This window comes from Ylistrum balloti, unplaced genomic scaffold, assembly GCF_031769215.1.
Source record: "Ylistrum balloti isolate Yb309-2 unplaced genomic scaffold, AGI_CSIRO_Ybal_v1 Utg369730, whole genome shotgun sequence".
Classification (NCBI taxonomy): domain Eukaryota; kingdom Metazoa; phylum Mollusca; class Bivalvia; order Pectinida; family Pectinidae; genus Ylistrum; species Ylistrum balloti.
The window spans coordinates 1,429,902-1,447,588 of NW_026781945.1; the positions used below are offsets into that span (position 1 = coordinate 1,429,902).

At 34.3% G+C, this 17,687-nt stretch overlaps 2 protein-coding genes across 2 annotated transcripts in view; both read left to right on the forward strand.

Moving 5' to 3' along the window:
- LOC132565628 (protein sister of odd and bowel-like) overlaps positions 1-15,956 on the forward strand; it is a 96,920-nt gene extending 80,964 nt beyond the window's left edge. Inside the window, exons 5-6 of the mRNA XM_060230274.1 lie at positions 14,415-14,561; positions 14,715-15,956. Of these exons, the coding sequence (XP_060086257.1) occupies positions 14,415-14,561; positions 14,715-15,661 (1,094 nt within the window). The 3' untranslated portion in view covers positions 15,662-15,956. The remainder of the gene's footprint in view (positions 1-14,414; positions 14,562-14,714) is intronic.
- LOC132565630 (uncharacterized) lies at positions 5,827-7,307 on the forward strand. The gene has a single exon (XM_060230298.1). The coding sequence runs from the start codon at positions 5,842-5,844 to the stop codon at positions 6,769-6,771; it is 930 nt and encodes a 309-aa protein (XP_060086281.1). The 5' UTR covers positions 5,827-5,841; the 3' UTR covers positions 6,772-7,307.
- Positions 15,957-17,687: the final 1,731 nt, after the last annotated feature.

A 17,687-nucleotide genomic window follows, 5' to 3' on the forward strand; every position in this document is an offset into this window, starting at 1 on the left:
TTGTTGAAATAATGTAAAAGTATCAATTAGTTAATCTTTAATGACTCATCAACATTCGTTTAACATGTTATTAGCTGAACAATAGTCTTGAACTGTCAGGATCAGCATTACATTCGTAGGAAAAAGAGAGCTTACACCAGGACGTAATATGATTGATCTTGTGAAATTTCTGCTGATTTCTCTAAAAAGAGATGATTCTGGTGCACTTCATTTACTGAAATATTTACCTTAGATTAGAGACCAGAGTTAGAGCTTAACATCTCTGAAGTAGGATAGGCATTTGGAATGAAAGATTTTTCATGTTTTTATCTATCTTAACTTAACCTTTACCTTACATGAACAACTGCTGGGGATGACTGACAAACATCTTGTTATCATGATTTATCATTAAGAGGTAGTCTCCACTTTTTGAGATGTGGATCTATAACAAAGAGCTGTTGAAATCCCTACACCAGAAGAATACTATGATAGACAAGTAGTGATGAACATATTTATGCTATTGGTGAGGCATGTTGGTTTCACAGCCCATACCTTGATGCTTACAGTGGTAACCCAGTTTTATAACCATATACTTATACATCAGTTTATACTAAACCTGATCTAAGGGACTGGAATGATGTAATGTGGCAGGAGTGTTGTTGGTCAAGGTGTTGAAACTGGAGAGATGTGTCAAGTGCAATAGATTTCAGTCACATTTGCAAGCAATGGTTGTTCCTAACATACTTATTGCTGCTTAATTGACATTCAGTTTTAAATTAGTGGTTAGCCATTTGACAGTGTAATATGACTGGGGTGTCCTAGATTTGTCCAGATTACAACAATTAAGTGTTTACACTATGAAAGTGTCTGTGATTGGCTTTAGTATCCATGGATACCTTCTGCATATCTTTTGTACAATCCTTCTGTTATCTTTTGTAAGACATTGCCACAATAAGTTATGTACACTTGATTTTGTGTGGCTAAGATGTATTGTCATGATAAATCAGTTTAGGTTTGGTTACTATGGCTGTGATATCTACCTGATTCCTGAGACTATATGTTTGGTTACTATGGCTGTGTCTACCTGATTCCTAAGACTATATGTTTGGTTACTATGGCTGTGATTTCTACCTGATTCCTAAGACTATATGTTTGGTTACTATGGCTGTCTACCTGATTCCTAAGACTATATGTTTGGTTACTATGGCTGTGATATCTACCTGATTCCTAAGACTATATGTTTGGTTACTATGGCTGTGATATCTACCTGATTCCTAAGACTATATGTTTGGTTACTATGGCTGTGATGTCTACCTGATTCCTAAGACTATATGTTTGGTTACTATGGCTGTCTACCTGATTCCTAAGACTATATGTTTGGTTACTATGGCTGTCTACCTGATTCCTAAGACTATATGTTTGGTTACTATGGCTGTGATATCTACCTGATTCCTAAGACTATATGTTTGGTTACTATGGCTGTCTACCTGATTCCTAAGACTATATGTTTGGTTACTATGGCTGTGATATCTACCTGATTCCTAAGACTATATGTTTGGTTACTATGGCTGTGATATCTACCTGATTCCTAAGACTATATGTTTGGTTACTATGGCTGTCTACCTGATTCCTAAGACTATATGTTTGGTTACTATGGCTGTGATCTCTACCTGATTCCTAAGACTATATGTTTGGTTACTATGGCTGTGATATCTACCTGATTCCTAAGACTATATGTTTGGTTTGGTTACTATGGCTGTCTACCTGATTCCTAAGACTATATGTTTGGTTACTATGGCTGGTTACTATGGATGTCTACCTGATTCCTAAGACTATATGTTTGGTTACTATGGCTGTCTACCTGATTCCTAAGACTATATGTTTGGTTACTATGGCTGTGATATCTACCTGATTCCTAAGACTATATGTTTGGTTACTATGGCTGTGATATCTACCTGATTCCTAAGACTATATGTTTGGTTACTATGGCTGTCTACCTGATTCCTAAGACTATATGTTTGGTTACTATGGCTGTGATATCTACCTGATTCCTAAGACTATATGTTTGGTTACTATGGCTGTGATATCTACCTGATTCCTAAGACTATATGTTTGGTTACTATGGCTGTCTACCTGATTCCTAAGACTATATGTTTGTTACTATGGCTGTTACTATATCTACCTGATTCCTAAGACTATATGTTTGGTTACTATGGCTGTGATGTCTACCTGATTCCTAAGACTATATGTTTGGTTACTATGGCTGTGATATCTACCTGATTCCTAAGACTATATGTTTGGTTACTATGGCTGTCTACCTGATTCCTAAGACTATATGTTTGGTTACTATGGCTGTGATATCTACCTGATTCCTAAGACTAAGACTATATGTTTGGTTACTATGGCTGTCTACCTGATTCCTAAGACTATATGTTTGGTTACTTTTGCTGTCTACCTGATTCCTAAGACTATATGTTTGGTTACTATGGCTGTCTACCTGATTCCTAAGACTATATGTTTGGTTACTATGGCTGTCTACCTGATTCCTAAGACTATATGTTTGGTTACTATGGCTGTCTACCTGATTCCTAAGACTATATGTTTGGTTACTATGGCTGTCTACCTGATTCCTAAGACTATATGTTTGGTTACTATGGCTGTCTACCTGATTCCTAAGACTATATGTTTGGTTACTATGGCTGTCTACCTGATTCCTAAGACTATATGTTTGGTTACTATGGCTGTGATATCTACCTGATTCCTAAGACTATATGTTTGGTTACTATGGCTGTCTACCTGATTCCTAAGACTATATGTTTGGTTACTATGGCTGTCTACCTGATTCCTAAGACTATATGTTTGGTTACTATGGCTGTCTACCTGATTCCTAAGACTATATGTTTGGTTACTATGGCTGTCTACCTGATTCCTAAGACTATATGTTTGGTTACTATGGCTGTGATATCTACCTGATTCCTAAGACTATATGTTTGGTTACTATGGACTATATGTTTGGTTACTATGGCTGTCTACCTGATTCCTAAGACTATATGTTTGGTTACTATGGCTGTCTACCTGATTCCTAAGACTATATGTTTGGTTACTATGGCTATATGTTTGTCTATCTGATTCCTAAGACTATATGTTTGGTTACTATGGCTATATGTTTGGTTACTATGGCTGTCTACCTGATTCCTAAGACTATATGTTTGGTTACTATGGCTGTGATATCTCTGATTCCCTATATGTTTGGATTCCTAAGACTATATGTTTGGTTACTATGGCTGTGATATCTACCTGATTCCTAAGACTATATGTTTGGTTACTATGGCTGTCTACCTGATTCCTAAGACTATATGTTTGGTTACTATGGCTGTCTACCTGATTCCTAAGACTATATGTTTGGTTACTATGGCTGTCTACCTGATTCCTAAGACTATATGTTTGGTTACTATGGTTGTGATATCTACCTGATTCCTAAGACTATATGTTTGGTTACTATGGCTGTCTACCTGATTCCTGAGACTATATGTTTGGTTACTATGGCTGTCTACCTGATTCCTAAGACTATATGTTTGGTTACTATGGCTGTCTACCTGATTCCTAAGACTATATGTTTGGTTACTATGGCTGTGATGTCTACCTGATTCCTAAGACTATATGTTTGGTTACTATGGCTGTCTACCTGATTCCTAAGACTATATGTTTGGTTACTATGGCTGTCTACCTGATTCCTAAGACTATATGTTTGGTTACTATGGCTGTCTACCTGATTCCTAAGACTATATGTTTGGTTACTATGGCTGTCTACCTGATTCCTAAGACTATATGTTTGGTTACTATGGCTGTGATATCTACCTGATTCCTAAGACTATATGTTTGGTTACTATGGCTGTGATATCTACCTGATTCCTAAGACTATATGTTTGGTTACTATGGCTGTCTACCTGATTCCTAAGACTATATGTTTGGTTACTATGGCTGTGATGTCTACCTGATTCCTAAGACTATATGTTTGGTTACTATGGCTGTCTACCTGATTCCTAAGACTATATGTTTGGTTACTATGGCTGTGATATCTACCTGATTCCTAAGACTATATGTTTGGTTACTATGGCTGTCTACCTGTTCTAGACTATATGTTTGGTTACTATGGCTGTCTACCTGATTCCTAAGACTATATGTTTGGTTACTATGGCTGTGATATCTACCTGATTCCTAAGACTATATGTTTGGTTACTATGGCTGTCTACCTGATTCCTAAGACTATATGTTTGGTTACTATGGCTGTGATATCTACCTGATTCCTAAGACTATATGTTTGGTTACTATGGCTGTGATATCTACCTGATTCCTAAGACTATATGTTTGGTTACTATGGCTGTGATATCTACCTGATTCCTAAGACTATATGTTTGGTTACTATGGCTGTGATGTCTACCTGATTCCTAAGACTATATGTTTGGTTACTATGGCTGTGATATCTACCTGATTCCTAAGACTATATGTTTGGTTACTATGGCTGTGATATCTACCTGATTCCTAAGACTATATGTTTGGTTTGGTTACTGATTCCTAAGACTATATGTTTGGTCTACCTGATTCCTAAGACTATATGTTTGGTTACTGTTTGTTACTATGGCTGTGATATCTACCTGATTCCTAAGACTATATGTTTGGTTACTATGGCTGTGACCTGATCTATCCTGAAGACTATATGTTTGGTTACTATTGCTGTCTACCTGATTCCTAAGACTATATGTTTGGTTACTATGGCTGTCTACCTGATTCCTAAGACTATATGTTTGGTTACTATGGCTGATATCTACCTGATTCCTAAGACTATATGTTTGGTTACTACCTGATATCTACCTGATTCCTAAGACTATATGTTTGGTTACTATGCTGTCTACCTGATTCCTAAGACTATATGTTTGGTTACTATGGCTGTCTACCTGATTCCTAAGACTATATGTTTGGTTACTATGGCTGTCTACCTGATTCCTAAGACTATATGTTTGGTTACTATGGCTGTGATATCTACCTGATTCCTGAGACTATATGTTTGGTTACTATGGCTGTCTACCTGATTCCTAAGACTATATGTTTGGTTACTATGGCTGTCTACCTGATTCCTAAGACTATATGTTTACCTGATTCCTAAGACTATATGTTTGGTTACTATGGCTGTCTACCTGATTCCTAAGACTATATGTTTGGTTACTATGGCTGTCTACCTGATTCCTAAGACTATATGTTTGGTTACTATGGCTGTGATGTCTACCTGATTCCTAAGACTATATGTTTGGTTATTTAACAGGGGTTGAATCACAGCAACGAGTACCCAACCCAACAACATTTCCATCAGCCTCATTACCGCCTATAAGTCCAGTCATGGTTACAGCACCGCTAACCCTGACTGTTATTCCGAACCTAGCCTCAGTGCAGCGCTACCTCCCTGCAACCCAGAAACGTACAATTCGAGATGTCAAATTTGTCAAAGGTAAGGTTCACAGAATCAGAAAATTAGTTTTTCTCTTTGTGAATGTGAAACATCTTGTGTGAAAGTTTTAATTGGTTTCATTTGTATAAGATATTATAAAACTGATGTGGACTTCGATACAAGAAAAAACGAGGTGATCTACATTTTGATTTAATTCTCTTCCTGTTAATTTTCATCAGCTTTTGTTTACATTTATTTATTAGCCAATATAAAAGTACCATCAAAATTCTGATCTGATTGATAAAGATCTATTTAAATCAAGGGAATGGTTTCTCAATATCTTTTGAGTTGGTCATACATGATTTTGTCTGATTATAGATTGGCTCCAGTCTGTAAAACTGCCATCTAACCTGGAAGAGATGGACACAACTCAGCTAAACTCGATCATTGCACAGTTCTATCAGAACGGGCGTACGAAAGACAATAAAAAGTTCACGCGAAATACTCTTGTCTGTATACGAGCCAGTCTTAACCGCTATCTACACTCAGCATGTCCTCATCTGAAAGACATATCCATGATCAAAGATCCAAGTTTTATGTCATCAAATCGTGTCCTGGAGAAGCTGATGGAAGATGAAAGAGGCAGGGAAAAGGTCATCAAAAAGATTCCCCTGACTGAAGAGGATATTAAACAATTGGTGTCTTCTGATACACTGACTACAAATAACCCTGCAGGTCTCCAGAGAAAGGTTTGGACTGACTTGGTCCTTCATTTTGGAATAAAAGGTTCATTTGCTGCTGGTGCTATCACCAAAGACACATTCAAGAAGGAGGAGGATGGAAATGGCAAGGTCTACTACCATCTGAACATGGATCAGATCATTGCCAAGGTGGAGACGCATTCGGAGATGAAGGATTGGTATTGGTATTCTCGTATGTATGAGGTGAAGGACAGTCCACATTGTCCCGTGAAGAGTCTTGTGTTATATTTGTCAAAGTTAGATTCTGGACATCCTGAATTCTTCCAGAAACCTTTGGTGAACGAGAAGGGTGAATGTCGCGCACGCTTTTGGTACAGCGGAGGGCTGGGCTATAAAAATGCTGTCACAATGATGGCAGGAATCTCCAAGAAGGCTGCTTTGTCACGCGTGTACACAAACATCTGCATGCGGGCTACAGGGGAGGAAATGTTGAGTGAACTAGGTTTGAACATGGACATTAAAGTCCTGTCATACTCACGACCTGTACACCAAGACGATGCTGTTTTAGAAAAGCAAAGCACATGCCTACATAAGACGTTTTACAAGGATAGATACAGCCAGGGTGATGCCATCATCTGTCTGGATTAGATGTCAGACCCAGGAAAACCATGCGTTTTGTGTAGTACATGTACCTTTGTTGTTGTAAAATAAAATATTTACTGGCAATGGTCAGCTCATTGTTCCAATTCAAATTGTTATATTTGTTTAAAAATATGCCGTAAAATTTGCTATTTTGGATGGTTTAAATTGTCACAATTAATATTAAAAGCATAAAGCAAAAAGTGACTGTTTCTAATGAAGTCATAAAATCGACAAGGGATTTGTTTAACAACTTTATTTGAAACATATTGTTTTTTCTCTGCTTAAAATAAGCACCCTTAAGTATATGTATGGAACCATAATAAAGATTCTTTAAAAGGATATTTATTATAGGTGTCTGTATGTCATATATTTGAACTAAGGCTTACAAACATAATTACTAAATGGTGGTCCTTAGTGTCTCTCTGTTGGCTCTTCTATATTATTCAATATCTAGAATGGTTTGTTTAGAGCTATTAAGATTTCATTATCAAAATATATCAGAGGAAGTGCAAACAGAATGTTCACACCTTTGTTTTGGTGATACCTAATGGTTATTCAGTTCACACCTTTGTTTTGGTGATACCTAATGGTTATTCAATTCACACCTTTGTTTTGGTGATCTCTAATGGTTATTCAGTTCACACCTTTGTTTTGGTGATACCTAATGGTTATTCAGTTCACACCTTTTTTTTTGGTGATCTCTAATGGTTATTCAGTTCACACCTTTGTTTTGGTGATACCTAATGGTTATTCAGTTCACACTTTTGTTTTGGTGATCTCTAATGGTTATTCAATTCACACCTTTGTTTTGGTGATCCCTAATGGTTATTCAATTCACACTTTTGTTTTGGTGATCTCTAATGGTTATTCAGTTCACACCTTTGTTTTGGTGATACCTAATGGTTATTCAGTTCACACCTTTGTTTTGGTGATCTCTAATGGTTATTCAGTTCACACCTTTGTTTTGGTGATCTCTAATGGTTATTCAGTTCACACTTTTGTTTTGGTGATCTCAAATTGTTATTCAGTTCACACCTTTGTTTTGGTGATACCTAATGGTTATTCAGTTCACACCTTTGTTTTGGTGATACCTAATGGTTATTCAGTTCACACCTTTGTTTTGGTGATCTCTAATGGTTATTCAGTTCACACCTTTGTTTTGGTGATACCTAATGGTTATTCAGTTCACACCTTTGTTTTGGTGATCTCTAATGGTTATTTAGTTCACACCTTTGTTTTGGTGATCTCTAGTAGGTATGTGTTTTTTATTACATAATAATGGAACACTTGTACATGAAAAGATGTTGTTTTAAGCGCTGGAAGTTTACACATGTTGCTACATTTATTATGTTGTGTAATTAGTTAATGGTTTTAAGGTTCAGGTGTGTCCATCAGGTACTTCTCTGAAACGTGATTTAGGGTTTTCATTTCAGTTTTAAAATGTTTTTGATTATTTCTATTAGATCTTTTTAAGGATTGATCCCAGGTAGGGTGAATGAGGGATATACATATGTATATATACAATTTAATTTGTCTCATTTAAGTGAATAGATCCATCTTTAGTCTGAACACTTGATGAGACCAGTATAAAGTTGAAGGATCTATCTCTTACCTGCTGTATGTATTAATCTTGTGCCAAGGAAGAATCCAGAAGTATGGAAAATCCATTTTTATCTGTGTGTGTAAAGTACATGTCTAACCTACCAGATGAATAATCACAAGGGAAAGTGTCCAATCCAGAAACATCTCAAGCAGACATGGACAATGTGAAATTGAGTGTATAGAGTAAATTGAAAAGAAATAATTGAAATAAACAAAATGTTTAATAATTATCTCCCTTGAGGAGAACATCTCTTACAAATGTTTTCTGCCTTTTAAATGCTGAACAGTTCCTGTAAATATGTTTCTAGTAAAATATTGTGTTAAACAGAGATGGTTTTGTTGTTATTGTGGTTCTCAACATGGATTCTGATGAGCAGACAAATATGATAACAATGGCATCTCACTAGTGTAGTACATATGTACTGGGTAATGTATGACAATATGAATTCCGGATGTCCTTGCTGACAAATTTCAGAACAAATTGGATGTTTTTGGTTACTAGCTGTAAGTCATAGTGCCAGAAGATGAACAAAATGTTGATTAAGTACCAGTGGTGCTGTCTTCACAAAACACTTGTATAAAATACACATCAAATCACCTTTCTTTCTGTGGTTGTAACTGACTGTGGATTTCTAACGCTTTGGATTATCATTGTTTGTTGACCACATCATGGCGGTCATAGAAAATTGAAAGAAGTCTATCATAATTTTGGTCGGTATTCAATATTTTTTTTTGAAAGCCATATATGATTGGTTGTTTATGAGTTTAGTACAATCTTTATGTTGTATGTTTTAGTTTTAGGGGACTCTAAAGTGTTATGATAATCAAATAAGGTTGGTAACTGTAACATTTATGACAAGTTATATAGATCGAAGCCTTCTAAGTTAAAACGATCCTGACATGTAACTACTAAGGAAAGGAACATCAAAGATCACATATTTATATTTGACAAGCTTTTATGTTGTCATATTGTATTTTAGAAAGGGGAGTGTGGTATCATTTGTACAAATCAAGTTATGACACAAATCAAGGGATTTTTCATTTCACCAAGCTCTGGCAAGATCTTTGTATCACTTGAATAAGGGATAGCATGATTTTCACCGGGCAGAAAAGTGTTGGAGCAATGGCTATGTTTATAGCTGTATCCTATTGGTAAATAACAAATTTATTGATAGGACCTCTGTGTAAAGGTCAGATTTATTGATATGACCTTGTTGTAAAGGTCAGATTTATTTATATGACCTCTCTGTAAAGGTCATATTTATTTATATGACCTCTCTGTAAAGGTCAAATTTATTTATATGACCTCTCTGTAAAGGTCATATTTATTTATATGACCTCTCTGTAAAGGTCAGGTTTATTACTATGACCTCTCTGTAAAGGTCATATTTATTTATGTGACCTCTCTGTAAAGGTCAGATTTATTACTATGACCTCTCTGTAAAGGTCAGATTTATTTACGTGACCTCTCTGTAAAGGTGGATAATACAGAGCAAAGAAAAAAATTAAAGATGTGTTGTTGAGATGTTAGAAGTTAGAGAAATTTGGATGATGAGGTTTAAGTTACCTGTATATTTGAAAAAAGGGTAACAATCTGTTTCCTGATAAAATTTGATTAAAATTACTGAGAATTCTTAGACATCTGTCTTGTGATAGATAGCGTTTGATTGTCTAAGAAGTCTGTTTTATCTGGAAAGTAATAATTCAACTATTTGTTGTGAAGGTGCTATTCACTTAAATACATTTTATACAATTCTTTATCCCAGTATAGGAAAGGTAACGATTTTATACAATTCTTTATCCCAGTATAGGAAAGGTAACGATTTTATACAATTCTTTATCCCAGTATAGGAAAGGTAATGATTTTATACAATTCTTTAACCCAGTATAGGAAAGGTAACGATTTTATACAATTCTTTATCCCAGTATAGGAAAGGTAACGATTTTATACAATTCTTTATCCCAGTATAGGAAAGGTAACGATTTTATACAATTCTTTATCCCAGTATAGGAAAGGTAATGATTTTATACAATTCTTTATCCCAGTATAGGAAAGGTAACGATTTTATACAATTCTTTATCCCAGTATAGGAAAGGTAATGATTTTATACAATTCTTTATCCCAGTATAGGAAAGGTAACGATTTTATACAATTCTTTATCCCAGTATAGGAAAGGTAATGATTTTATACAATTCTATAACCCAGTATAGGAAAGGTAACGATTTTATACAATTCTTTATCCCAGTATAGGAAAGGTAACGATTTTATACAATTCTTTATCCCAGTATAGGAAAGGTAATGATTTTATACAATTCTTTATCCCAGTAAGGGAAAGGTAATGATTTTATACAATTCTTTAACCCAGTATAGGAAAGGTAACGATTTTATACATTTCTTTATCCCAGTATAGGAAAGGTAATGATTTTATACAATTCTTTAACCCAGTATAGGAAAGGTAACGATTTTATACAATTCTTTATCCCAATATAGGAAAGGTAACGATTTTATACAATTCTTTATCCCAATATAGGAAAGGTAACGATTTTATACAATTCTTTATCCCAGTATAGGAAAGGTAACGATTTTATACAATTCTTTAACCCAGTATAGGAAAGGTAACGATTTTATACAATTCTTTATCCCAGTATAGGAAAGGTAACGATTTTATACAATTCTTTATCCCAGTATAGGAAAGGTAACGATTTTATACAATTCTTTATCCCAGTATAGGAAAGGTAATGATTTTATACAATTCTTTAACCCAGTATAGGAAAGGTAACGATTTTATACAATTCTTATATTCTTTATCCCAGTATAGTAATGATTCTTTAAGTATAAGTTAACGATTTTATACAATTCTTTATCCCAGTATAGGAAAGGTCGATTTTATACAATTCTTTATCCCAGTATAGGAAAGGTAACGATTTTATACAATTCTTTAACCCAGTATAGGAAAGGTAACGATTTTATACAATTCTTTATCCCAGTATAGGAAAGGTAACGATTTTATACAATTCTTTATCCCAGTATAGGAAAGGTAACGATTTTATACAATTCTTTATCCCAGTATAGGAAAGGTAACGATTTTATACAATTCATTAACCCAGTATAGGAAAGGTAACGATTTTATACAATTCTTTATCCCAGTATAGGAAAGGTAACGATTTTATACAATTCTTTATCCCAGTATAGAAAAGGTAACGATTTTATACAATTCTTTAACCCAGTATAGGAAAGGTAACGATTTTATACAATTCTTTATCCCAGTATAGAAAAGGTAACGATTTTATACAATTCTTTAACCCAGTATAGGAAAGGTAACGATTTTATACAATTCTTTAACCCAGTATAGGAAAGGTAACGATTTTATACAATTCTTTAACCCAGTATAGGAAAGGTAACGATTTTATACAATTCTTTATCCCAGTATAGGAAAGGTAACGATTTTATACAATTCTTTATCCCAGTATAGGAAAGTTAACGATTTTATACAATTCTTTATCCCAGTATAGGAAAGGTAACAATTTTATACAATTCTTTATCCCAGTATAGGAAAGTTAACGATTTTATACAATTCTTTAACCCAGTATAGGAAAGGTAACGATTTTATACAATTCTTTATCTCAGTATAGGAAAGGTAACGATTTTATACAATTCTTTATCCCAGTATAGGAAAGGTAATGATTTTATACAATTCTTTATCCCAGTATAGGAAAGTTAACGATTTTATACAATTCTTTATCCCAGTATAGGAAAGGTAACGATTTTATACAATTCTTTATCCCAGTATAGGAAAGGTAACGATTTTATACAATTCTTTATCCCAGTATAGGAAAGGTAACGATTTTATACAATTCTTTAACCAAGTATAGGAAAGGTAACGATTTTATACAATTCTTTATCCCAGTATAGGAAAGGTAACGATTTTATACAATTCTTTATCCCAGTATAGGAAAGGTAACGATTTTATACAATTCTTTATCCCAGTATAGGAAAGGTAACGATTTTATACAATTCATTAACCCAGTATAGGAAAGGTAACGATTTTATACAATTCTTTATCCCAGTATAGGAAAGGTAGCGAATTTTATACAATTCTTTATCCCAGTATAGGAAAGGTAACGATTTTATACAATTCTTTAACCCAGTATAGAAAAGGTAACGATTTTATACAATTCTTTAACCCAGTATAGGAAAGGTAACGATTTTATACAATTCTTTAACCCAGTATAGGAAAGGTAACGATTTTATACAATTCTTTAACCCAGTATAGGAAAGGTAACGATTTTATACAATTCTTTATCCCAGTATAGGAAAGGTAACGATTTTATACAATTCTTTATCCCAGTATAGGAAAGTTAACGATTTTATACAATTCTTTATCCCAGTATAGGAAAGGTAACAATTTTATACAATTCTTTATCCCAGTATAGGAAAGTTAACGATTTTATACAATTCTTTAACCCAGTATAGGAAAGGTAACAATTCTTTAACCCAGTATAGGAAAGGTAACGATTTTATACAATTCTTTAACCCAGTATAGGAAAGGTAACGATTTTATACAATTCTTTATCCCAGTATAGGAAAGGTAACGATTTTATACAATTCTTTATCCCAGTATAGGAAAGGTAACGATTTTATACAATTCTATAACCCAGTATAGGAAAGGTAACAATTTTATACAATTCTTTAACCCAGTATAGGAAAGGTAACGATTTTATACAATTCTTTATCCCAGTATAGGAAAGTTAACGATTTTATACAATTCTTTATCCCAGTATAGGAAAGGTAACGATTTTATACAATTCTTTATCCCAGTATAGGAAAGTTAACGATTTTATACAATTCTTTATCCCAGTATAGGAAAGGTAACAATTCTTTAACCCAGTATAGGAAAGGTAACGATTTTATACAATTCTTTAACCCAGTATAGGAAAGGTAACAATTCTTTAACCCAGTATAGGAAAGGTAACGATTTTATACAATTCTATAACCCAGTATAGGAAAGGTAACAATTCTTTAACCCAGTATAGGAAAGGTAATGATTTTATACAATTCTTTAACCCAGTATATAAAAGGTAACAATTTTATACAATTCTTTAACCCAGTATAGAAAAGGTAACAATTTTATACAATTCTTTAACCCAGTATAGAAAAGGTAACAATTTTATACAATTCTTTAACCCAGTATATAAAAGGTAACAATTTTATACAATTCTTTAACCCAGTATAGAAAAGGTAACAATTTTATACAATTCTTTAACCCAGTATAGGAAAGGTAACGATTTTATACATTTCTTTATCCCAGTATAGAAAAGGTAACAATTTTATACAATTCTTTAACCCAGTATATAAAAGGTAACAATTTTATACAATTCTTTAACCCAGTATAGAAAAGGTAACAATTTTATACAATTCTTTAACCCAGTATAGGAAAGGTAACGATTTTATACAATTCTTTATCCCAGTATAGGAAAGGTAACGATTTTATACAATTCTTTAACCCAGTATAGAAAAGGTAATGATGATTGTAAACATTAAGCAATGATTAGTAGAATCTTGTTGATAGGAAAAGTCAGTGCTGAGTGTAAACATTACAAACATTGATGTACAATTCACAGAATGTTATTAAAACATTGTGATGATCTAACATTCAGCATCGTGAAGTTTCGACAAATAATTCATAATTGCAAGGTTAAGGAAAACAAACGTTTTTAAGTTCCTTAAAATATTGTTCAGCCAAGATATTGAAATGTTTATAAGGTATTTACCACACAAAAACCATTTATAAGTGGTATTTGATTCAAATACATGTTTTTACGGAAGGGGATATTGCCAGTGTTTGAATCTCATTATTCAAACAAACCATCTGAAATTTTTATTTTCCATATTTTCTGAATGATTTTTGTAAATCTTTATTGAAAAACATTATTGCACATTACTGGTCCCAACTTGGATTTCAATGACTGGTATGTCGTGTTACGTAGTACTTTGTTTGTTTTCTGCTGTTTAAATATACTTTTTCATTTTCTATATATCATCACAGAAGACGAGATGGTCATGCTCAGTCACTACGATTTGAACCAGCAGGGCGCATCCATACCAGTATCGGATATTGGTGTCTGTTCAACTGGCCAGAAGTACTTGGTGGGCACCCGCAGACGGACTATAAGAGATGTCAACTTTATAAAGGGTGAGTGTATGCCGAGAGTTTATGCAATGTTTGTTGTGTGTTATTCTTTACCTTTGTATTAAGTTCTGATTTATCATCGTATTCATCACTATTCTGTGCTTTGATAAATATACCAGAATTATAACTCTTATTTTTCTTGGTTGTCCTTTTCAGAATGGTTCAGTGCAAATGGTTTGTCTCCAGATGTTGAGACTATGGATGAGTCTGAATTGAATCAGCAACTTACCCGGTTTTATGCAGATGCCCGCACTAAAGAGGAAAAGAAGTTCACAAAAAGCAGTCTACTAGGTTTACGAGCCAGTCTGAACCGTTACCTATTGTCTCTCCCACAAGATCAGAAGGTCTGGCAGTCCATCCTTAAAAATCCAATGTTTTCTTCCTCAAACAGAATTATGGCACAAAAATCAAATGAGGAGAAGGGTCGGGACAAACCTCCAAAGAGCATTCCAATATCTGTGAGTGACCTTCACAAGTTGATGACTTCTGGTGTATTAGATATCACGTGTCCTCACGGTCTACAGAGAAAGGTATGGCTAGACCTGGTCATTCACTTTGGTCTCCGTGGAAACAAGGCAATGTGGGCTTTGTCAAAAGATTCCTTTGTCCTAGAGAAAGACGAGCACGGGAAACAATTCTACCGCTTGAATCATGAACTTGAATTTCCTAAACAAGAACTGTACTCGGAGATGAAGGACTGGTTTTGGTTTTCACGACTCTATGAACTACCTGACGATTCAACTTGCCCCGTTAAAAGTCTGTCATTGTATCTCAGCAAACTCAGCATTGCAAGGAATGAGTTTTTTCAAAGAATTGTTGATGCCAAATTTCTACAGGGTGTAGAGGACCATATGCCGTGGTACAGAGGGCCAATGGGGCACCAGGTCATTATGCGTATGATGGCAGATATGTCTGCAGAGGCTGACCTGTCCCACAAATACACAAACACATGTGTCAAAGCCACAATTAATAGTCTCGTCTTACAGAAGACCAAACATCTGGATATCATGTTTGGATTTAACCAGGCACATGCCACATCAGATGAAATGTATCAGAGAAGCTGTTTGGTTCATAATGCCATCTATACAAGTAGTTCTGTATAGTGATAGGTTGTGTGATTTAGGAACACTTCAATGTAATAGCTGTTAATAACCAATAGTGAATGTCTCTAGGGAAGTATATGGTTAATGTTACCCTCTACAATTTAATGTGAATTAGAACTGGTAGAGTTCAAGACACCCACAGGATTGATGGCTAACTCTTCGACATGGATTGATGTTAAATTATGCTTTATTCATCTTCCATAGGAAATTCAAACAATAATTGTACATTGCATAGAAATGTTTGCCTTCACTGTTGTGCTTTCGTGATGTAGTGTTAGGTTGTCGCCTATTTTTTTTAAGGTGTTGTCATTATTGATTAAAAACATTGTGTTTAAAAAGTATGATGACTTGTTGATATTTGTTGTAAAATGCTTAATCTTTTAGCTCTATCCTCCCTCTGTATGGTGTCAATTTTCCCTTTAAATGACTTTTGTTCAGCAGCCAAAAGGCCAAGAAGTTTCCTGACATAAAGGCTGATAATGTCTACAGAAAGATATGACCTTGACCCATATTTAAAGTCATAATGGTGAAATTGTTTAAACCTTCAAACAACTTATTTTCAATAAGAAGAAGGCCAAAAGTCATTTGACTGAAAGATTCTTGGCATGAAGCTGGACAAAGGAATGAAAATGTCTTTCACACATATTCAATGTCTCAGATGAGCAATACAGGCCATCTAGGCCTCTTGTTATACCAACGACAGGAATATTTTGGTATAAAATTTCACTACTTTGAATGTTGAGTTCAGTTTGGATACAATTTTGTTCAAGATTCTTCATCTTGCTGTAGACCTTAATTCAAATATCTTCTGACATGTGCAGTCCTTCACTGAACCTGGTAATATATTTTGATCTTAATATTAAATATTTGTGCCTCATCGCTTGTTCTAAAGTTGACAATGAAAATGTTTAATTGATAACTGAAAATCCTGGCAAATTTCAAATGGCTGTTTAGCATCTACATTATGTTATCAGAATTTTTTAATTCATCAAAACTGACATTGCAAAGCATTGCTATTCTTGATCTCGCCAAATTCAGGCTTCCATGGCAACTGTTTCCAGTGTGAACTTGTGACTAGGGTTCCATTCAGTGTAAGTCACCTTTAGGCTGATCTCAGTATTGGGCAAGCCAAGTTTGATGCAGTTTTCAACCTTTTTGATTTTGGATCATGAATCATAATTTTATATTCATTCTATTTTTTACTCCGGGTACTTCTGAGCTGGGTAGTAGAAAAGTTAATATGCCTTTTTTAAACTGAAATTAAAGGACATGTTTTAGATATACAGATATAGCAGATTGGTTATGACAAATACACCCTTATATGTAAATATATAACCATGGTTACCAATTCTGAAAAAGTAAAAATATGACTTATTTAAACTCAATACTACACCTTCATTTGAGAAATTTATTACGGAACATGACAACAATTTACCAGGTACACACATTTAAGCAAATCCTGACTCTGATCGACTTCACAACATAAGCATGTGTAGTCACTGAGAAAATTCCACTTCCTGTCACGCTAGTTTTTGGTTGGAGTGTAGACAAAAGACTGTCCAACACAGTGAAAATGTATTATTCTGAAATCAACACGACTTAACCAGTTTTAGTGTGGATTTCTCCTTATAATGGTGTAATATAATGAACAAAATTTTACTAGACAAGGCCAGAGAAGACTGGAGTGATGTCATTATAAAAACAATTTGAGAACTGACAGGGAAGGCTCATCAGTGATTTCTTCTGGAGGGGAAGTAAGAAAACTGACTCCAAAAAGGAAAGGTAAAAAAATTGACTCTAAAATGATTTGGAGCTGGCAAAACAAAAAACTTTAAGGGGGAGGTTGGAGAGGTTGAAATTCTTCAATTCTGAAATGGAAGGAAAGGAGTAATTGAATCACTACTAGTGAGTGAGATCCACCTGTGTATACTATAAAGTCCTTTATTTTTGTGGGGGATTTATTTCTATTGATTTCTTAGATATTTTAAAGAATTCATATATAATTTGTGAAGTGCGATAAATCTAC

Excerpts from the sequence above, each read along its gene's own strand:
- LOC132565630 (XM_060230298.1), top strand. The coding sequence starts at position 5,842 with ATGGACACAACTCAGCTAAACTCGATCATTGCACAGTTCTATCAGAAC.